This window comes from Rosa rugosa, chromosome 2, assembly GCF_958449725.1.
Source record: "Rosa rugosa chromosome 2, drRosRugo1.1, whole genome shotgun sequence".
Classification (NCBI taxonomy): domain Eukaryota; kingdom Viridiplantae; phylum Streptophyta; class Magnoliopsida; order Rosales; family Rosaceae; genus Rosa; species Rosa rugosa.
Window position 1 is genome coordinate 31,380,813 of NC_084821.1, and position 16,066 is coordinate 31,396,878.

The 16,066-nt window shown below is 36.5% G+C and overlaps 1 protein-coding gene across 2 annotated transcripts; it reads left to right on the forward strand.

Annotated features, from left to right (window-relative positions):
* Positions 1-3,768: 3,768 nt before the first annotated feature.
* On the forward strand, positions 3,769-9,519 carry LOC133733881 (4-diphosphocytidyl-2-C-methyl-D-erythritol kinase, chloroplastic). Of its 2 annotated transcripts, XM_062161532.1 has the most exons (11): positions 3,772-4,115; positions 4,231-4,329; positions 4,402-4,470; positions 4,550-4,654; positions 4,731-4,787; positions 4,909-5,109; positions 5,972-6,064; positions 6,154-6,253; positions 6,798-6,897; positions 8,130-8,215; positions 9,279-9,519. In XM_062161532.1, the coding sequence occupies exons 1-11, from the start codon at positions 3,903-3,905 to the stop codon at positions 9,377-9,379; spliced, it is 1,224 nt and encodes a 407-aa protein (XP_062017516.1). In that variant the 5' UTR covers positions 3,772-3,902; the 3' UTR covers positions 9,380-9,519. The 2 variants fall into 2 exon arrangements, with proteins under 2 accessions (XP_062017517.1, XP_062017516.1); XM_062161533.1 differs by lacking the exon at positions 4,231-4,329 and having other exon boundaries at positions 3,769-4,115.
* Positions 9,520-16,066: the final 6,547 nt, after the last annotated feature.

Here is a 16,066-nt window from a genome sequence, read left to right on the forward strand (position 1 = left end):
CCATCAATTGCTACGATGTCATACCCCAGAAGGTTAAGGTACCCCCCCCCCCCCCTCTCCTTCCCCAAAATGATACAGGTCCCCATCTGCTTCCCCAAGGTTAAATTCACATGTCTAGGATATCAATGCCCATGGAGTTCTTGGTCAGGTTCTTTTCGACATCTATGTTCGTCAAGTTCCTTGAATGGGAGAGAGATTGATAAGAATTGAACCTGCTGTTGTTTTGGGACTGCCAGGCTGCCAGCAGAAGAAGATATAGACACCAATGGAAAATGAAAAAAAAAATGTCCAAGCAAGTCAGACAAAGTTGAGGTATGGGACAAAATTAACCCTCAAAATAAGCCACGTGGCTAGCTACATAACGTCGTCCATGATGGTGTGTATGAAAGGTGGGTCAGGTTAGAAACTCTAGATACCAAATTTATAGTTTTGAATAATCGGGTACTGATGTTTAGAATGGGCTTAAGTTTGGGTACTGTTTGTATATTTTTCTCTATTCTAAAAGCCGAAGCATTCTCCAAATGGCTTTGTGGGCTCGACATTGCTTCTCTCTTGGACTTGGGTGCAGAAGTAGTAGAGAAGAGGATCGATTATCACTGCTCTACTCTTCAATTATAGACTTTTCAACTTCAACTTTTTTCTTTTTGTTTTATTTTTTCTCTCGTAAAATATGATGCATTAGTATATTATTTGCGTCTAATACACGAATCTACTAACCGTGTTGGGGAAAATTAGGGTACTAAATTATTTATACCTTGAATCACTTGTGCACATGCACTTCTACTTTCATCATGGGTCCCTTGCACTTACCAATCAATCTTATCTAATCCTTAATTTTTTTGGTGTAATATGTTTTGAAATTCTTATCACTTACGATATAATTATGCATCACACGGTAATAAATCATCATCCTATCAGAAGCCCATTAGAGCCACGCTTTTAATTTACAAAATACTTGACGAAAAAGCTAATGTTTAGACAAAATTGATTAAATTAGAGAGCACAAGGGTACATGTGATGAAATTAGAAATGCATGAACACAATTGATTTAGGGGAGTGAAATTTGCACTCCCCTTTTTGTAAACTACACTCCCATTTTCTGTTTTGTTTGTTAAACTTCCCAAATTGCCCCTATGCTCTTCTTATATTTTCCTTGTTACCCATTGCGTTTCACACTCACTTTCACAGGACAACTAGAGCTCCTCTTTCTCTATCATCTTCTCTCTCTTCCCAGATCATCTTCAAGGACTCAGATTCTCTATTATGATAATATTAAGATCTGCTATATTTTGTATGAAAGGCTCCTAAGCTAGATGTCATAGCTGAAAGCTCTTAGCTGATTACAACCCAAATAAGAGTTGTAAGATCACAGAACCCAGATGAAATTGAGCAAAACCCACTTGAAATTATTCAAGTGTTTATTAGAAATGGAATAGATAAAGAGCAAATCATGATAGATAAGTTGTACCAAAAAAAAAAAACAATGATAGATAAGCTTGAACATTGAGGCTTCTGAGATTCTTGATTTCTGGTGGCCAAGTTAGCTTAAGTTCCTCTTCTTCTTCTTCGTAATATTTGTCCTTGTTCTTCATATGCTTAATTGTTATTATACTTTCTTAATTATCAAAGACGGGCTATGAACTTGGTGAATATAATCTGGACCAGCTCCTCACCACCATCTCTCACCTCTTCCACAATTCCAAGTATATGAAGCAAGCTCACCAACTTCTCAACTCCATGGATCCTCACCTTCTGAAACGCCGAAACTTCGTGCAGGTTTCTGCGTCTCCGTCCCCAACTTCCTAGATCAGATCCACATCATCGTTGAGATTCATAGCTTCCTTGCCCGACTCCACAACAACCAGCACCTTCAATTCGTTGACCACCCAATCGAAATCTCTGACCTCTTTCTTCAGCGACGTTGTTTCAACCTTCTTCGGGCGGCCCATTTTCGAAGACACATCTTCAGATCCAAGTATAATTCATCGTTCTCAGCTTCGATTGAAACGAGTGCTTCTGGATCTGTGCACGGCGATCTTCCCTTCAGTCAAATTGAGACCGAAGACGGGCTATATTCCAGTATCCCCAATATGAAATGGAATTAGTGAGGAAATCGTTGTTTCAATTGGTTGTTATCATCATGATTTCTTGTGTCCCTTTCGAGTTTCGACGTTGCCGTTTACATCATCTACAATCTATCTTCTACACGGCCAGCCACTATTTCAGGTGTGGATAGCGGAGAAGTCTAGAATACGCAGGCTGCAAGTTACGCAGCCAACGTCGTTAAGACGGAGGGGCTTAATTGACAATTCCACTCACTGTATTAATCAGGGTAAAACATCTTTTACAGTCCTCCTCGTTAGCGCATCAGCCACCACAATCCAATTTTGTTCGTCTTCTTCTTCCTCCTTCTCCTCGTTGGCCTATATATCCACAAACCACAAACCATTTTCTCTAGAGCCACACCGTCGTTCGTCTTCTCCTCGTTGGCCAGAAAGCGCATTCTGCAACCGCATGAAAACTGATTAGGGATTAGGACCCGTGTCCGCAAAGATTTGGATTTGTTTGGCATCAATTTGTTGAACCCAATTTGTTGTTTTCAGTAGTACGTTATCACTGGATACCGTTTTCCATCGAAGGAAAAATCCGTCTAGGCTGTCGAGATCTACTGCACCGGATTTTTTGTTGATGTTCTTCAGAACTTATTAATTATCAGACCCATTTTTGACAGACAGCTCCTCACCAAACTTTTGAGTCATATTATTACTTAATCAAAGAGATAATAAGGACCATGAAGCCCAACTCTATGTTGGGAGACTGGGAACCATTCCTATGATCCATCTTCAAATTCTTTCTGATAAATGCAGATGACATATATTACATGGGTTCTAGAAGGATCTGGGTAGTCAATCACTATATATCTTGACCAATATTTATGAGATGGGATGACATAAATTTTCGGATTTCGCGATTTCGCTATTCCACCCCACTTTTCTAAGATCTGAAAGTTTCCTCATCACTTTCATCGTCTGAGAGTTGAAAGTCTTAATCATCTTCGACTACACCATCCTTCCTGATCTTCACGTACACCTCCGTATATATTTGACCGACCACTTCCCTTCACTATGGATGTGCTCTGTGAAGAGAAAAATCCCCTGCTTTGTTCATTAACCAGAGCTTTCTTTCATCGGTGAGATGAAGAAGAGAGGGCGACGTCTCGTGGCTTCAAGAAAACACTAGGTTATAATGTCCTCATGTGAGAATTGATTAATTAATCCCCACATTTTTTACCTTGACGGCCACCAATTTACTCACAACGACCGTCAACTGCGAAATTACCTGATGCCCCTACTTTCAGCCATACTGCGGCGTAAGGAGAGCCACGTCTCCTTTTGTCAGCAGCTGTAAGTTACAGCATGCGTATTCTAGCCGCCTCCGTGGATAGCTCAAGTTTAGAGAGAGAGAGAGAGAGAGAGAGAGAGAGCTAAGGGTTATTTTTGGAATAGAGAAAAAAGGGAGTGTGGTTTACAAAAAGGGGAGTGCAAATTTCACTCCCCTTAATTTAAGGTGTAAATGTCAAGGAGGTAAAATGCATAAGGATCCTTTATTGGAGTGCGGAGCTTCTCAAGCTTTCTTCTCGAGAATCATGTACATCACACGTGTGGGTGATCAAATATATATGTCACCCCTTAATATAAACTTTTTATTAAAAGATAAAATTTAAGAAAATCACATAAAGTGTGAATTGTGGTATAAACATGGGTATAGGAAGACCATTTGCCGGATTGGCAAGTATGCTAAAAAGGGACAAAGAAGAATAACAAAATGTGTGCAGAAATTTGATTCCCCTGTTGTTGGTTGAGACTTGCGAAAATTCAATTTCTTATGCTAATGCTAATGCTATGCTGGGCCTGGCTGTCTGCACTGGGGGCATAGACTATCCTATGGCTTTATCTCAGTTTCTCGGCCATAATCCAATCTTGCAGCCTTGTCCCAATTTGTTCGAAAACAACCGCAGAGTGCATTCGTTACGTTCACATGGGTCTTCCTCATATTTCAACTCAAAGTCGAGAAATGTCAGAGTCATGGTTTCTGCCAACAGAAAACAAGTAGAGGTAACTTATATTCGATCTCTCAGTTCTGGCTGGTCGGGGTTTCAGTTTTTTTTTTTTTTTTTGTGTATGAATTGAAGCAAGTGCTTATATTTCTGGGTTGGTTGGTGACTAGTAGATAGTATACGATCCTGATGAAAGGATAAACAAGTTGGCAGATAAGGTGGACAATGAAGCTCCGCCGCTTTCAAGGCTATCACTGTTCTCGCCTTGCAAGGTCACTCCCTCACTCACTCACTCACTCTATCTGGCGATTTGTATTGAATTTATATCTATCTATCTTTTGCAGATTAATGTTTTCTTGAGAATAACGAACAAAAGAGAAGATGGGTTTCATGACTTGGCATCTCTCTTTCATGTGAGTTCCTTTTCATTTGTTCGGTTGTGTAATTGAATCTTCTCTCAGCATTTTGACTATTAATTTGTGCCGCCTCTAGGTAATAAGCCTTGGAGATGTGATTAAGTTCTCTTTGTCACCCTCAAAATCCAAAGATCGTTTGTCGACCAATGTGTCAGGGGTTCCCCTTGATGATAGGAATTTGGTAAGGGAAGTCTGCCATTCCGCATGTTTGCTCCTAATGTTGCTACCATTATGATTGGGAACCTCTTTTGTTGCAGATTATCAAGGCCCTTAATCTCTACAGGAACAAGACTGGTAGCGACAATTTCTTTTGGGTATGAAGTGATGCCTAGGTGATTCGGAATTTTTTTTTTTTTTGAGAGCTCTTTGAAGTTGAAGAATAGGGTGCTGTAAATAACTTCACATTTATGTTGCATTGAATTTTTTTTTTGGCAGATTCATCTTGATAAGAAAGTGCCTACAGGAGCAGGACTTGGTGGTGGAAGCAGCAATGCTGCAACTGCTCTATGGGCAGCAAATCAGTTTAATGGTTGTCTTGCCACTGAGAAGGAGCTCCAAGAATGGTCGAGTGAGATTGGTTCAGATGTTCCCTTCTTTTTCTCTCAAGGTGCAGCCTATTGTACTGGTCGTGGTGAGGTATGTCTTTGCCATATTACGGTGTTTCTTTTCTGCTTTCCATCATTGTACATCATTTGACGAGATGGCTCTGCTAGAAATTAGTGAAGCCAAAGTTTTGGTTTTCTCTTTTGGTCCTTACATATGTTGAAACTATACAGAGAGAATCAAAAGAGTTGTATTACCCAGATAATTGAGAGTTCCTGTTGTAATGCATGATTACTCATTCACTTGTCTATTTGGGGTGCGGCTCGATATGAGTGACCTTAGGAGTTAGATGCACAACTTCTGTTCATCAAATTGTTAATTAAGAGCTCAGCGATGTTACAACTAGCCTTTGGTCTGGTGATATTTCTCTCTACACTGTTGGAGGTGATACGAAGTTAAAATCTGCCAACCCCAATATTGTTTTACATCAAAATTGAGTAAGAAAAATAAATGAATCCAGAACCAACAATGTCAAAAGGTCTATTTGACAGTCTAGATGGGACAGGAACTCTCAAAAAAATGAATCAGTTATTAGTTTGTTGTGTATCATGGACTCTTTCTTTAGGACTGCTTTCCTCGTTTAAAATTTTAAAATTACTGTCTTGATATGATTTTGAGACACCACATTTTCAAAGGTTATGTGGTGGATTTTGCATGTTCTAGCCTCCCAGGAAAAAGGAGGCTTGGATTTTAATAGTGTCTGAATATCTTATAAAGACAGTCTTTTTACTACCCATTGGACTTCAATGAATTTCAGGCCGAGTCAATATTCCTTCTATAGGGTTTAGGGTGTTGGTTGTTGTCCCTGAATGGAAAGTTTCATACTGATAGATATAATTAATATTTTGTGCTTATTAGGATGGTATAATATGCAAAACTGCTTTTCGATGTCCAGGTTGTTCAAAATATTCCTCCACCTGTACCCTTTGACATTCCGATGGTTCTTATAAAGCCTCAGCAGGCATGTTCAACAGCTGAAGTTTACAAGGTATTGTAGATTTAACAGTCAGTGGATTGTCAATTAACTTGATCAAAATTTTTTACCATCATTTTTTAATAATCTTTTTTATTTTTCAGCGCCTGCAGTTGGATACAACTAGTAGTGTTGATCCTTTAAAATTACTGGAAAGAATCTCAGTGAATGGAATATCGCAAGATGTTTGCATCAATGATTTAGGTATGCATTGATGAAGGACAGTAAGAAGACACTTTTGATTTGTATAAAGCTATTAACGTTAGCAATTTCTTAATAAAAATAAATTAGAGAAATTATCATTCTGGCATTCAAATTCCTGCAGCTCAATCCTCCCAGTTTTGTTCCTTTAGTAGGCAAGTCCACACGTTAAAGACATTGTTGGTATATAAAAAATAAAAATAAAAATCCAAGCGAACTCTTTAACAACCAATACCTCTTTTCTCTCATTTTTTTTCCTCTGTTTGCCCTAATTTTTTAGTCCCTTATGTCCTTTTCTTTCTAATAGCTTCTTTAATGTAGTTGACCTGCTTGTTTGCTAGTAACTTTCTCTAATATCTTGTTCATATATATTGGACAAAACTTTGCACTGGATGGACACTTCATCCAGAGTTAGAGAACCCTGCCTGTTTTAGCGAGTTGGTCTAAAGTCTCAGCTGGCTCAAGATTTACAGACTGCCGTAGCGTCATCTATTCTTAAGTATCAAAAATAAAATTATTAACAAGTTTTAGTTGTACTTATTTGCAGAACCTCCAGCATTTCAAGTTCTTCCATCTCTTAAAAGATTGAAGCAGCGAGTACTTGCTGCTAGCCGTGGACAATATGATGCTGTTTTCATGTCTGGAAGGTACACTCATCGCATCGCCTATGAAGATAATTAATTAAACACTGGTTAAGATTATTGTTTCATTAATGAGGGTCAATATTACTTTGCTATTTGATGTCTGGAAGGTACAAATTAATACATTCTGATGGTGATGTAGAGTTAGCCTTCTCTTTTCTTTGTTTTAATTAAAAGTTAATTATCTCCTTTATCTCATATAACAAACTAAAAATACTATACATAATAGACCATTTCAAAATATCGAGCAGGGTCAAGTGACCCTTCTGGGCATAAGCTAGCTACGCCATTGCCTCCAACTATTAATATACTCAAGGGCGAGTATATGTTTTGGGTCGGCTGAACATTTATCATACAGTTATATACTTATATAGGAGGTCCGGGTCCCAATCCTCCCGGGTTCCAATCCTCCAATGCTCCACTTCCCATTCCTTAATATTCTGTTTGTTGGAGTGCCGTTCTCGGTCTGATTCTTTCTGGGTCTCCACACGAAGGTTGGGGTTGTAAGCGAGGAGCAGTTTAGCTTCATATTCATTGTTCCCTAAGCTGCTGATTAAATGGTTGCCTAAGACCACAAAGCTTTGCATACTCAACTTGCTGAGCAATTACATGCCTGAAAATCAGTAGTCAACTTCACAATACTTGTACAGTTATTGGATGTAATCTGGGGTTTAATTCAATTTTGGTCTTCTAATCAAACTGGGAATGGTTTTGCAAAAGTGTTTATAATTTACCTGCGCTGGACACAGAATATATAAAGTTCATATGGATGAATTTTTGTATGGGGATTATTGTTGATAGAGGTTGATTATTATTCATTTAGCTGAATGATTGGTTACTATACATCTAGCTACACTAAGTCTGTTACATTAAAAGAAGCTCTGGTTGTTTAATTAGCTTATTTTAAGACTGATTTTAGGAGGAGGTTTGCATCTTCATGTGTAGTGTCCTATATATGTATCCATGTATCTATCAATATAGTAATATGAAAATATGATCAAGTCCTTTTCTCATTCCTGAATTTTCCTTTGCAACAGTGAGGGAGCATTTTTTAGTCTTAAGTTTCAAACTCAGGGAGCTGCCAACTCGCAGTCTCATTATACTTAACGACTTGTATTAGATTAAAATAGACAAATTCATGTTGCGAAATGTTCAACTGCTGACTGCCTTTTGATCTAATATGCTATTTGTGCAAATTTATTTACATCATTTCCATGTTCTCAAAATTGTTGATGCAGTGGAAGCACTATTGTTGGGATTGGTTCTCCAGATCCTCCTCAGTTTGTATATGATGACAATGAATACAAGGATGTGTTTTTGTCAGGTCAGTTGTCAGTCCAATTTAACTATATCTATTCACTTCCAGAGTGCATCATCAATTAATAACACCCATAATGTTGCTATAGAAAATCATATAATGCTTTATTAATTCTGATGAATTGCTGCCTGAAAAATAAAAGAAAGTAATTGGAACAATTCTCTCATCCTACCCCATACCTGTATAGGAATTTGAACTATTAGACAAGTAGACCAACCTGTTATTCGAATGATTTATATATGTAATAGCTTAACATCTGTGCAACATAGAAGTTGAGTTCCATATGCTCTTGATATGAAGTAAAAGAATGAAAATTCTTGAAGAACAACACTGTAGAAGTCCCCTTTTAGTGAGTGTCAACAGCATTTGAGAAAGTTACTATTAGTAAAGTTGGTACAGAGTAGACAATTTCCCCAATTTCTAATGGTCACCAAGGATATAAATATTATTGCTAGTTTCTTTTTATATTTAATAGACTGGTTGAATTGGGGTTTGTTTGTATTTTCTTCCATTTTTTTTTTTTCGCTTAAAGGCTGTATTTAAATATGTTAAATTTTGAGTTAACTGGGGGCAGGGGGAACTAAATCATTTTTGAGGCATCTTAGACCTCTGTTTTTTTTTTTTTTTTTGCCTTTCCTGTTTCAATGAGGGAAGGACTCAAATGCTGCTGCTCTATTCTCTGTTTCACGCTCTAGTCGCCTTGCATCAACTTACCCAACATCAATTGTCTGAAAAAAATGGAAAGTAGTGTGAAGATGATGTTAGTCTGTTATGGTGTTGGGGTGGTGTGCTAATCATTCATTTATAGTCACAAATTGGAGCACTTTATGCCATAGGGTCCCATTAGTTCTACAAATAGAAGCAAGGATAACAGTCACTGTTAGGGTGAAAATAACAAGGGAGAGAACAAGCATGGAACTCGAATACTTTCTGGCCTAATTTATTTGAATACCTTTGTGCTTGTATGGAATGAATTGGGAAAAATCTGTAAAGATTCTTTGCAGGTAAAATATATGGATTACCCTGCATGAAGTTTTGTTTTATCATTCATTGGAGTTCTTTTTTGCAGAGGCCAACTTTCTCACTCGCGAAGAAAATCATTGGTACAGAGAACCTCCATCCAGAAGTGCTAGTGGCCCATCCTCTGATTTTTCCCAGTCTATTCCTTGATTTTTACTCCCCTATGAGAGAACTGAAATGATGTTTCTAGTAATAAATAAAGTCCGACCTGCTTTAAATTTGGCTTGTTAATCTTGTGAAGTTGTGAACACCATTTAAAGCTGCACTTCGTGTGCTTTTTTTCTGTTTCATTTTATTTATTCTTCGGGATTATGGGATTCAGTCTTAAGAAACCAATAATCTGAACCACAAACAAGCTGATGGAACTTGAGCAAGATCACAAGTTACATGGCAGTGTGTGAAATCACCCCTTGAAATCCAAAGCCAGTTACATCAAACCTCTTCTTCGTATTTGTCAGTCTCACTGTTTTTCATCTCGTGCACACGTCATTATCAGTCTTTCTTTGTAGCTCTACCATACTGTTGAACTCATTCTGCCAAAAAAGAAAAGAAAAAAAACTGTTGAGCTCATACTTATCATTTGGGTGTTGCCAAAAAGAGAAAAAAATTGTTCTATTTTTTTGAGAAAAGAAAAGAAAAAAAGTTCTCTCTGTGCCCTTTTTTATGAGCTGACATGCGAAATGGTACGTAGGTTGTTTTCTCTTGATCCTCAACCAGGCTCATCTTAGTAGGACATGATGTCTAAGATTTGGTTTGGATGCATGAAGTGCTTTCAAGTAGAGCCTTGAGCCCCGCTAAAATAGCTCCCCTCCTCACCTGGTCATGTTTGAAAGGAGTCACCAAAAGAGAAAAGAGGAGTATCTCAAACATCAATTTTTGTGTCTTTACTTTGTTTTGAATCTTAGGTCATCTCCAACCCACGGACCGAAATCTTCTGTCCCCATTTCCCTATCCCCACCCTGTCCCTTCATTCTGATTGGTTAACAAGGATTAAAAAATGAATATAAAGATTAAAAAATTAAACAAAAGTTTAAGATAATAATTTTTTAATCTACATCAACCAATCAGTGAGGAGGGACACCTATCCCCATCTCATTTGGGGACAGAGGATTTCCTGCCCCAACCCACAAGGCTAAAAATAGCCCTGACGCTAAATTTTAGCCTTGATTTCTTTACTATTCATTGATGTGACATCAACTGTCTTCAACCAGTCAAGGCTAAATTATAGCCCTAAAATATAACTAGCTGTTGCTGATGTAATCTAGCCATTTATAACCGTCAGATTATAAGATGTAATCAATATGGACCATTGATTTAAAAATTTGAAAATACACTCACATATGCAATGCAGATGCATGCAAGTTGTATCACATGACGTGGCTCTCCCCATTTTCTGATACAATCAGTTGGTCTCCCCATAATTTTCTAAGGGCTATAGGGCTAAATCAAGGGGTATATTTAGCCCCTTAAGTTGCACTTTGGCCCTCAAAAATAGCCCGTTAACCCTTAACTATTTGGGTTGGACATGAAAATTGTTAAATTTTAGCCATTTGACCCTTTAACCCTTTGGGTTGGAGATGGCTTTAGGATGCCCTTCAATGTCTATGATGAATTTATATCTCTAAAGTTATGGCTAAAAGAATATCACTATTATTGGGATGAAGTTTAATGTTATTCTTTGGTTACTAAGATGTATAAGAAGCATACGTACTTGTAGTGGATATGGCCTGATAACTTTGGTACAGAATACGAGCATGATAAGATGAGTATGATTCATAAAATAGTCCTAAGTGAGAATTTGAGCCATGTGCCCTTTCTTTGTTGAGTGTTAATGAAAAAAAATATATGTCATCTTATTTTCTTGGTGATGATTTGCATGATCTCATTATTCTTTCATTTAGATTGACTACTTGCTATAGATTAAGTTTAATGGACACTAGAGATTACTAGAACTCACTTTTGTGCTATTAAAGACTTTATATCTCTACACCCAGACCTCGGAAAGGATAAAGGCACTTAGGAACTTCCACCATTGCCAAAATAAGCCTGTGTCCCTATTTGTGCACACAAAGATGTGCATTCCCCTAGTTAACCCATTTGAGCCTACATTTAAACCTTTATTTCACCACCCCTTATATTTTAAACCTTTAAACCTTAGTATAGATATTTCTTTACCCTTGTTCTAATGACATAGTGGAGCTAGACTTGAGACAAAAACAAGATGAAGGTTTCATCATAAGGAGATGATGAAAAGATTAAGTGTGGGGGAATCAAGTCATACATTGTGTGTTGTATTGTAAGGTCTTTGCCGTAAGGAACATGAAAAAAAAAAAAAAAAAGTATACTATGCCGAAGGGAAAAAAAGAGAGAGAAAGATTTATGCACAAAGTGCATATGAGGGCAAAAGAAAAAAAGAATGAAAAAGAAAGTATAGTGTACGGCAAAAACATAAGAAAGTGATGTATGATATATATTCACAGTTCTTTTGGGCTTGATTCCTTAGTTTGTTACTAAAAGAAGTGGCGGTTAGAATGAAGCATCGGCCCAACATGATGGTCTTTGGCCCTTTTAAGGACCACTAAGGGGATTTCTACATTACAATGCCTTGGAGGAGTTTTCATAAGATGTCTCTTACTTCAACAGTGCTCTGTTAGGTTTTTAGAACCTTTTGTGATTATCCTATCCCTTCGTTTCTTTAAATCCTTAGCCTAGTCTCATTAAAACCTCAAAAATAAGACCTTCTTGGTCCTTGAAAAGGGTAATTGATCTGTGGAGATGTGTCATAAGAGTTGAGCATATGGTTCGGTTCATTTTGCAAGTAGTTTTTATCTTTCATGAGATCTTTAAGAAAAATATAAGTATGTGCTTATCTTTCTATATGTGAGTTTTTTTGAAATATATATATATATATATATATATATATATATATATATATATATATATATATATATATATACTTGAGTGATTAAAGCTTTTAAGCATAAGCCTTGAATTTGAGGGAGAAAGAGTGATTGCCTTTTGAGGTTTGAATCATACTTGTTTGAACATGTTGAGATCCACCATATCACTATTGTTGCCCCTAAGCCCTACTTGTTTATGTGTAGACTATATGTTTTAATAGCTCTTGAATATCTAAGGATTAAGTCTTGGTTGAGGTGCTAACCTTGATGCTGTGAAAATATGAGATGCCTGACACAATTCTTTGAAGGGTTAGAGTTTTTGAGTCTTTGTTTTTGAGTCAAATTTTGTTTTCTTTCTGAGTGAAATTTTCATTTTTTTCTACTTAGTGCCTTTAGTTCTTTGTTTTGTTTTGATTTTGCTAAAGGACTAGCAAAAGCTAAGTGTGGGGGAATTTGATAGGATCATATAATGCGACATTTATAATGTTTATTTCTCATACTTTGTTATACTTTTATCTTTACTATGTAGTTTTTAACTTAATTTTATTCTTATAGGTCTATAAGAGGAATTAAGCGTACAAAGGAGCTAAATGGCACATGTTAAGCATGTGATGACATAAAATGAAGCCATGATGGAATGGAGGAGATGAAAATAACATGTGCTAGACATATGAGGCGTTTTGGAAGGCTTGTCACATGTTTTGCATGTGAAAATTAAGATCCCTAAATTTTAGCTAAGTATCATGTGCATTTTTAATGAAGTCATGTGACATTTAAAGGGCTTGTGTAAGACATTTGATTCAAAATAGTCATGTGCAAGGGATGATGCTGAGTTAAAATCTCCTAAGTTTTAGGGAATTATTTCCTAAAAACTATCCTACAATATTTTCTAAATTGTTTCCTAAAATATAGGAATTTCTTTCCTAATTTTAAGGGAAGTTATTATTGACTTTTCAAAGCCTATTTGGACAAGAATTTCTAAGCCACATTGAAGATGGATTACCTAGCTCTTAAGGAGTATTTCAAGGCCATAATTTCGGCCATTAAAGGAGACAATGCCGTGACCCTTGCAAGAAGAAAATGCCTAAGTGTTCAAGTGATGCCATGAAGAACATTCAAGGAGGCTTCCATGACATTGAAGACTAGTTCTTATCCATTCTAGTTTAGGTTTCATTTCTCTAAGTAGTTTAGAATTTCCTTAGTTGTTTGATAGAAGAATTAATTACTATATATAAAGCCATTTGATTTCATAATGTAAGTTCCTCTATCTACCGAGCCGTCTCTCAAAGTGAGTTACCGAAAGGTTGAGTTATGTGTTAGAATTGGATTCCTTTTCTGAAACAAATTGGAGTATAAATCCGACTCTGACTCTGCTTTTAGCTATCTGTTATCTATAAATACCCACTAACCCTCTCGTTATTTTTGACAACAACTTTCATTCTACAATTCTCTGCATCCATGAATATCTTATTCTGAGCTCTCTCCTTTTTCTAGGGTCAAGGCACGTATTGATATATTAAAGGAGGACGCTGGTTTGAACGTTCCAGACCGTACTACTCTCACACCATTACTATTTCGTTAGTTAACATTTGATACAGAAGGGAATAGACTTGAGATTGAATCAGAGGCTTCTAATTCTAATTTTGGCTCAGGGAATATTTATACCAAATTCATATCTGGAATGATGTGGCAGGTGCCGACTCATCTCTATTTGGAAGGAATTGCTAATGTGGATTTTCTCTACTAATTTTTTTATTAAAAAATTTTAAAAAAAATCCAAACCTTTTGCAATGCACGGCCTTTGTCCTCATCAAGAGGAGATGATCATCACCATCGACCTTGTAGATATGGTTGGTTTGGTGACTTTTGTTCTCTGTACTTAAATTTATTTATTTATTTATTTTTTTTTTTTGCTTTGTAAAATTTAGTTAAAGGTTAACACATGACAAAGCCTCTCCAATTATTGGCAAGACCGAAAGAGTAGCTATCGGTCAAGTTATATGAGATTCCTAGATTGATTATTTAATGTCAAAAGAATAAACTATGAAAAGAGAGGGAGTATGAGACAGAGAAATGAACTTTTTATAAGTTTGGGTGGCTCTTGGTAAGTCTGAGAATGAAACCAAAGTTTTAGTACTGTTTCATGGCTCTAGTTAGAAACAGCAAAGAAAAGGGTGCCATGCTCAACTGCTCAAGGAAGAAGATATTTTGGTTTATTTTTATATTTTTATTCTTTTTTTTTAAGGTATAAAAAATTGTATTAATTCCAGATCATCACTTTCTTAGTAGGAAGATTGATGACATGGCAAATGCCACATCATTTGGTATTGATATTTGGCATAACTTTTTGGTATCTCAAGCAATTTCGTATAAACAATTATACTCAAACTTTCAAATACATTGCACGCATTATGTATCATTTTCCTTTTCGCCTAGCCCCTACACTATGTAACATCTTTTCTCACCTCTCTGACACCATTCCCTCTAACATATATTATTTACGTATTAACACACTCACCTCACCACCTAAACCCCTATCTTGGTACTCCCCTTAACACATTGCATACATAACTATATATATATATATATATATATATATACAGATCCTATCCAGAGCAGAGCTCCGCTTTGAAAATTAACGTGTGAAGTTCGAGTTTTGGGTCACTTTTCGGTCGCATATCCACATCTCAACCGTTCAGTTTTTCGGTACTAGTGTATAGATCGTCTCCGCAAATTTTCAGCCAAAATGATGATCGTTAAGGCATTGATAATTGCCTTAAAGCTAGTACGGTTCAGGTTGACAGATTCAGTCCGTCCATTGGTTTAAGCGAGTTAGATACCTTAACGATCATCAATTTGGCTGAAAATTTGCAGAGATGATCTATACACTAGTACCTAAAAACTGAACGGTCGAGATGTGGATATGCAACCGAAAAGTGACCCAAAACTCTAACTTCACACGTTAATTTCAAAGTTGAGCTCCGCTCTGGATAAAATCTGTATATATATATATATAATTATTTTACCTCATAATTCATTATTATCAAACTATATTGTTTTCACATTTTAAAATATAATTCAATGTATTAGTAATCACATGGTATTACTTGCTACAGAGAAATGGCACTTAACTTTGTATTACGTACTCACTATATTAGCACTCGTGCTAATTATTTTGTGTTGTAGAATTTGAACATTATTTCTCAGTGCGGTAACATCCACCTGTTATTGCTCAGTGTAGTAGCACCTGTGCGGTATAGCTCGATATAGTAGCATCGTTTCGAGAAGTGACGATATACTGCATTGATATGTTATTGCTCTGTGCAACAGATCGATGTGATATAGTTCAATGTAGTACAACTCACATTATATTGCTAGGTGCAGTAGCACCTGAGCTTTATATTCCTAAATTACTTGTGCTCATGCACTTCTAATTTCATCACGGGTGCCCATGTCCAATCCATAGCTTGTTTTGTATAATATGATTTGAAGTTCTTGTCACTAACGATACAATTTAATATGCGCCTTTAGTGAGTCATCATTCTACAAGGGAACCCAACCACATTTTCAATTTACAAAATAATTGATAGAAAAACTAATGATTGGATAAGAGTGATTAAAATTGGAGAGCACATGGATATTTGTGAGTAAATTAGAAGCGCAGGGGCACAACTGATTTAAGGTGTAAGAGTCAGGGAGGTAAAATGAAATTAGTCCTAAACAAACAATCACATTTCTACAATTATAATAACTTTGCTATGAAAAATAATTAGTTGTAGTTTTTTCTTTTCTTTTTGAGAACATGAATTATGGATAATTAGCGGTATTTGGGGAGGGAGATTCAAGCTTTATGAGAAAATGCTAGTCAGATGGTCCTTTCTCATCAATGACACAGATTTTAATTATTCGGCATTGAGTCATCTTTATTGTTGAAGTA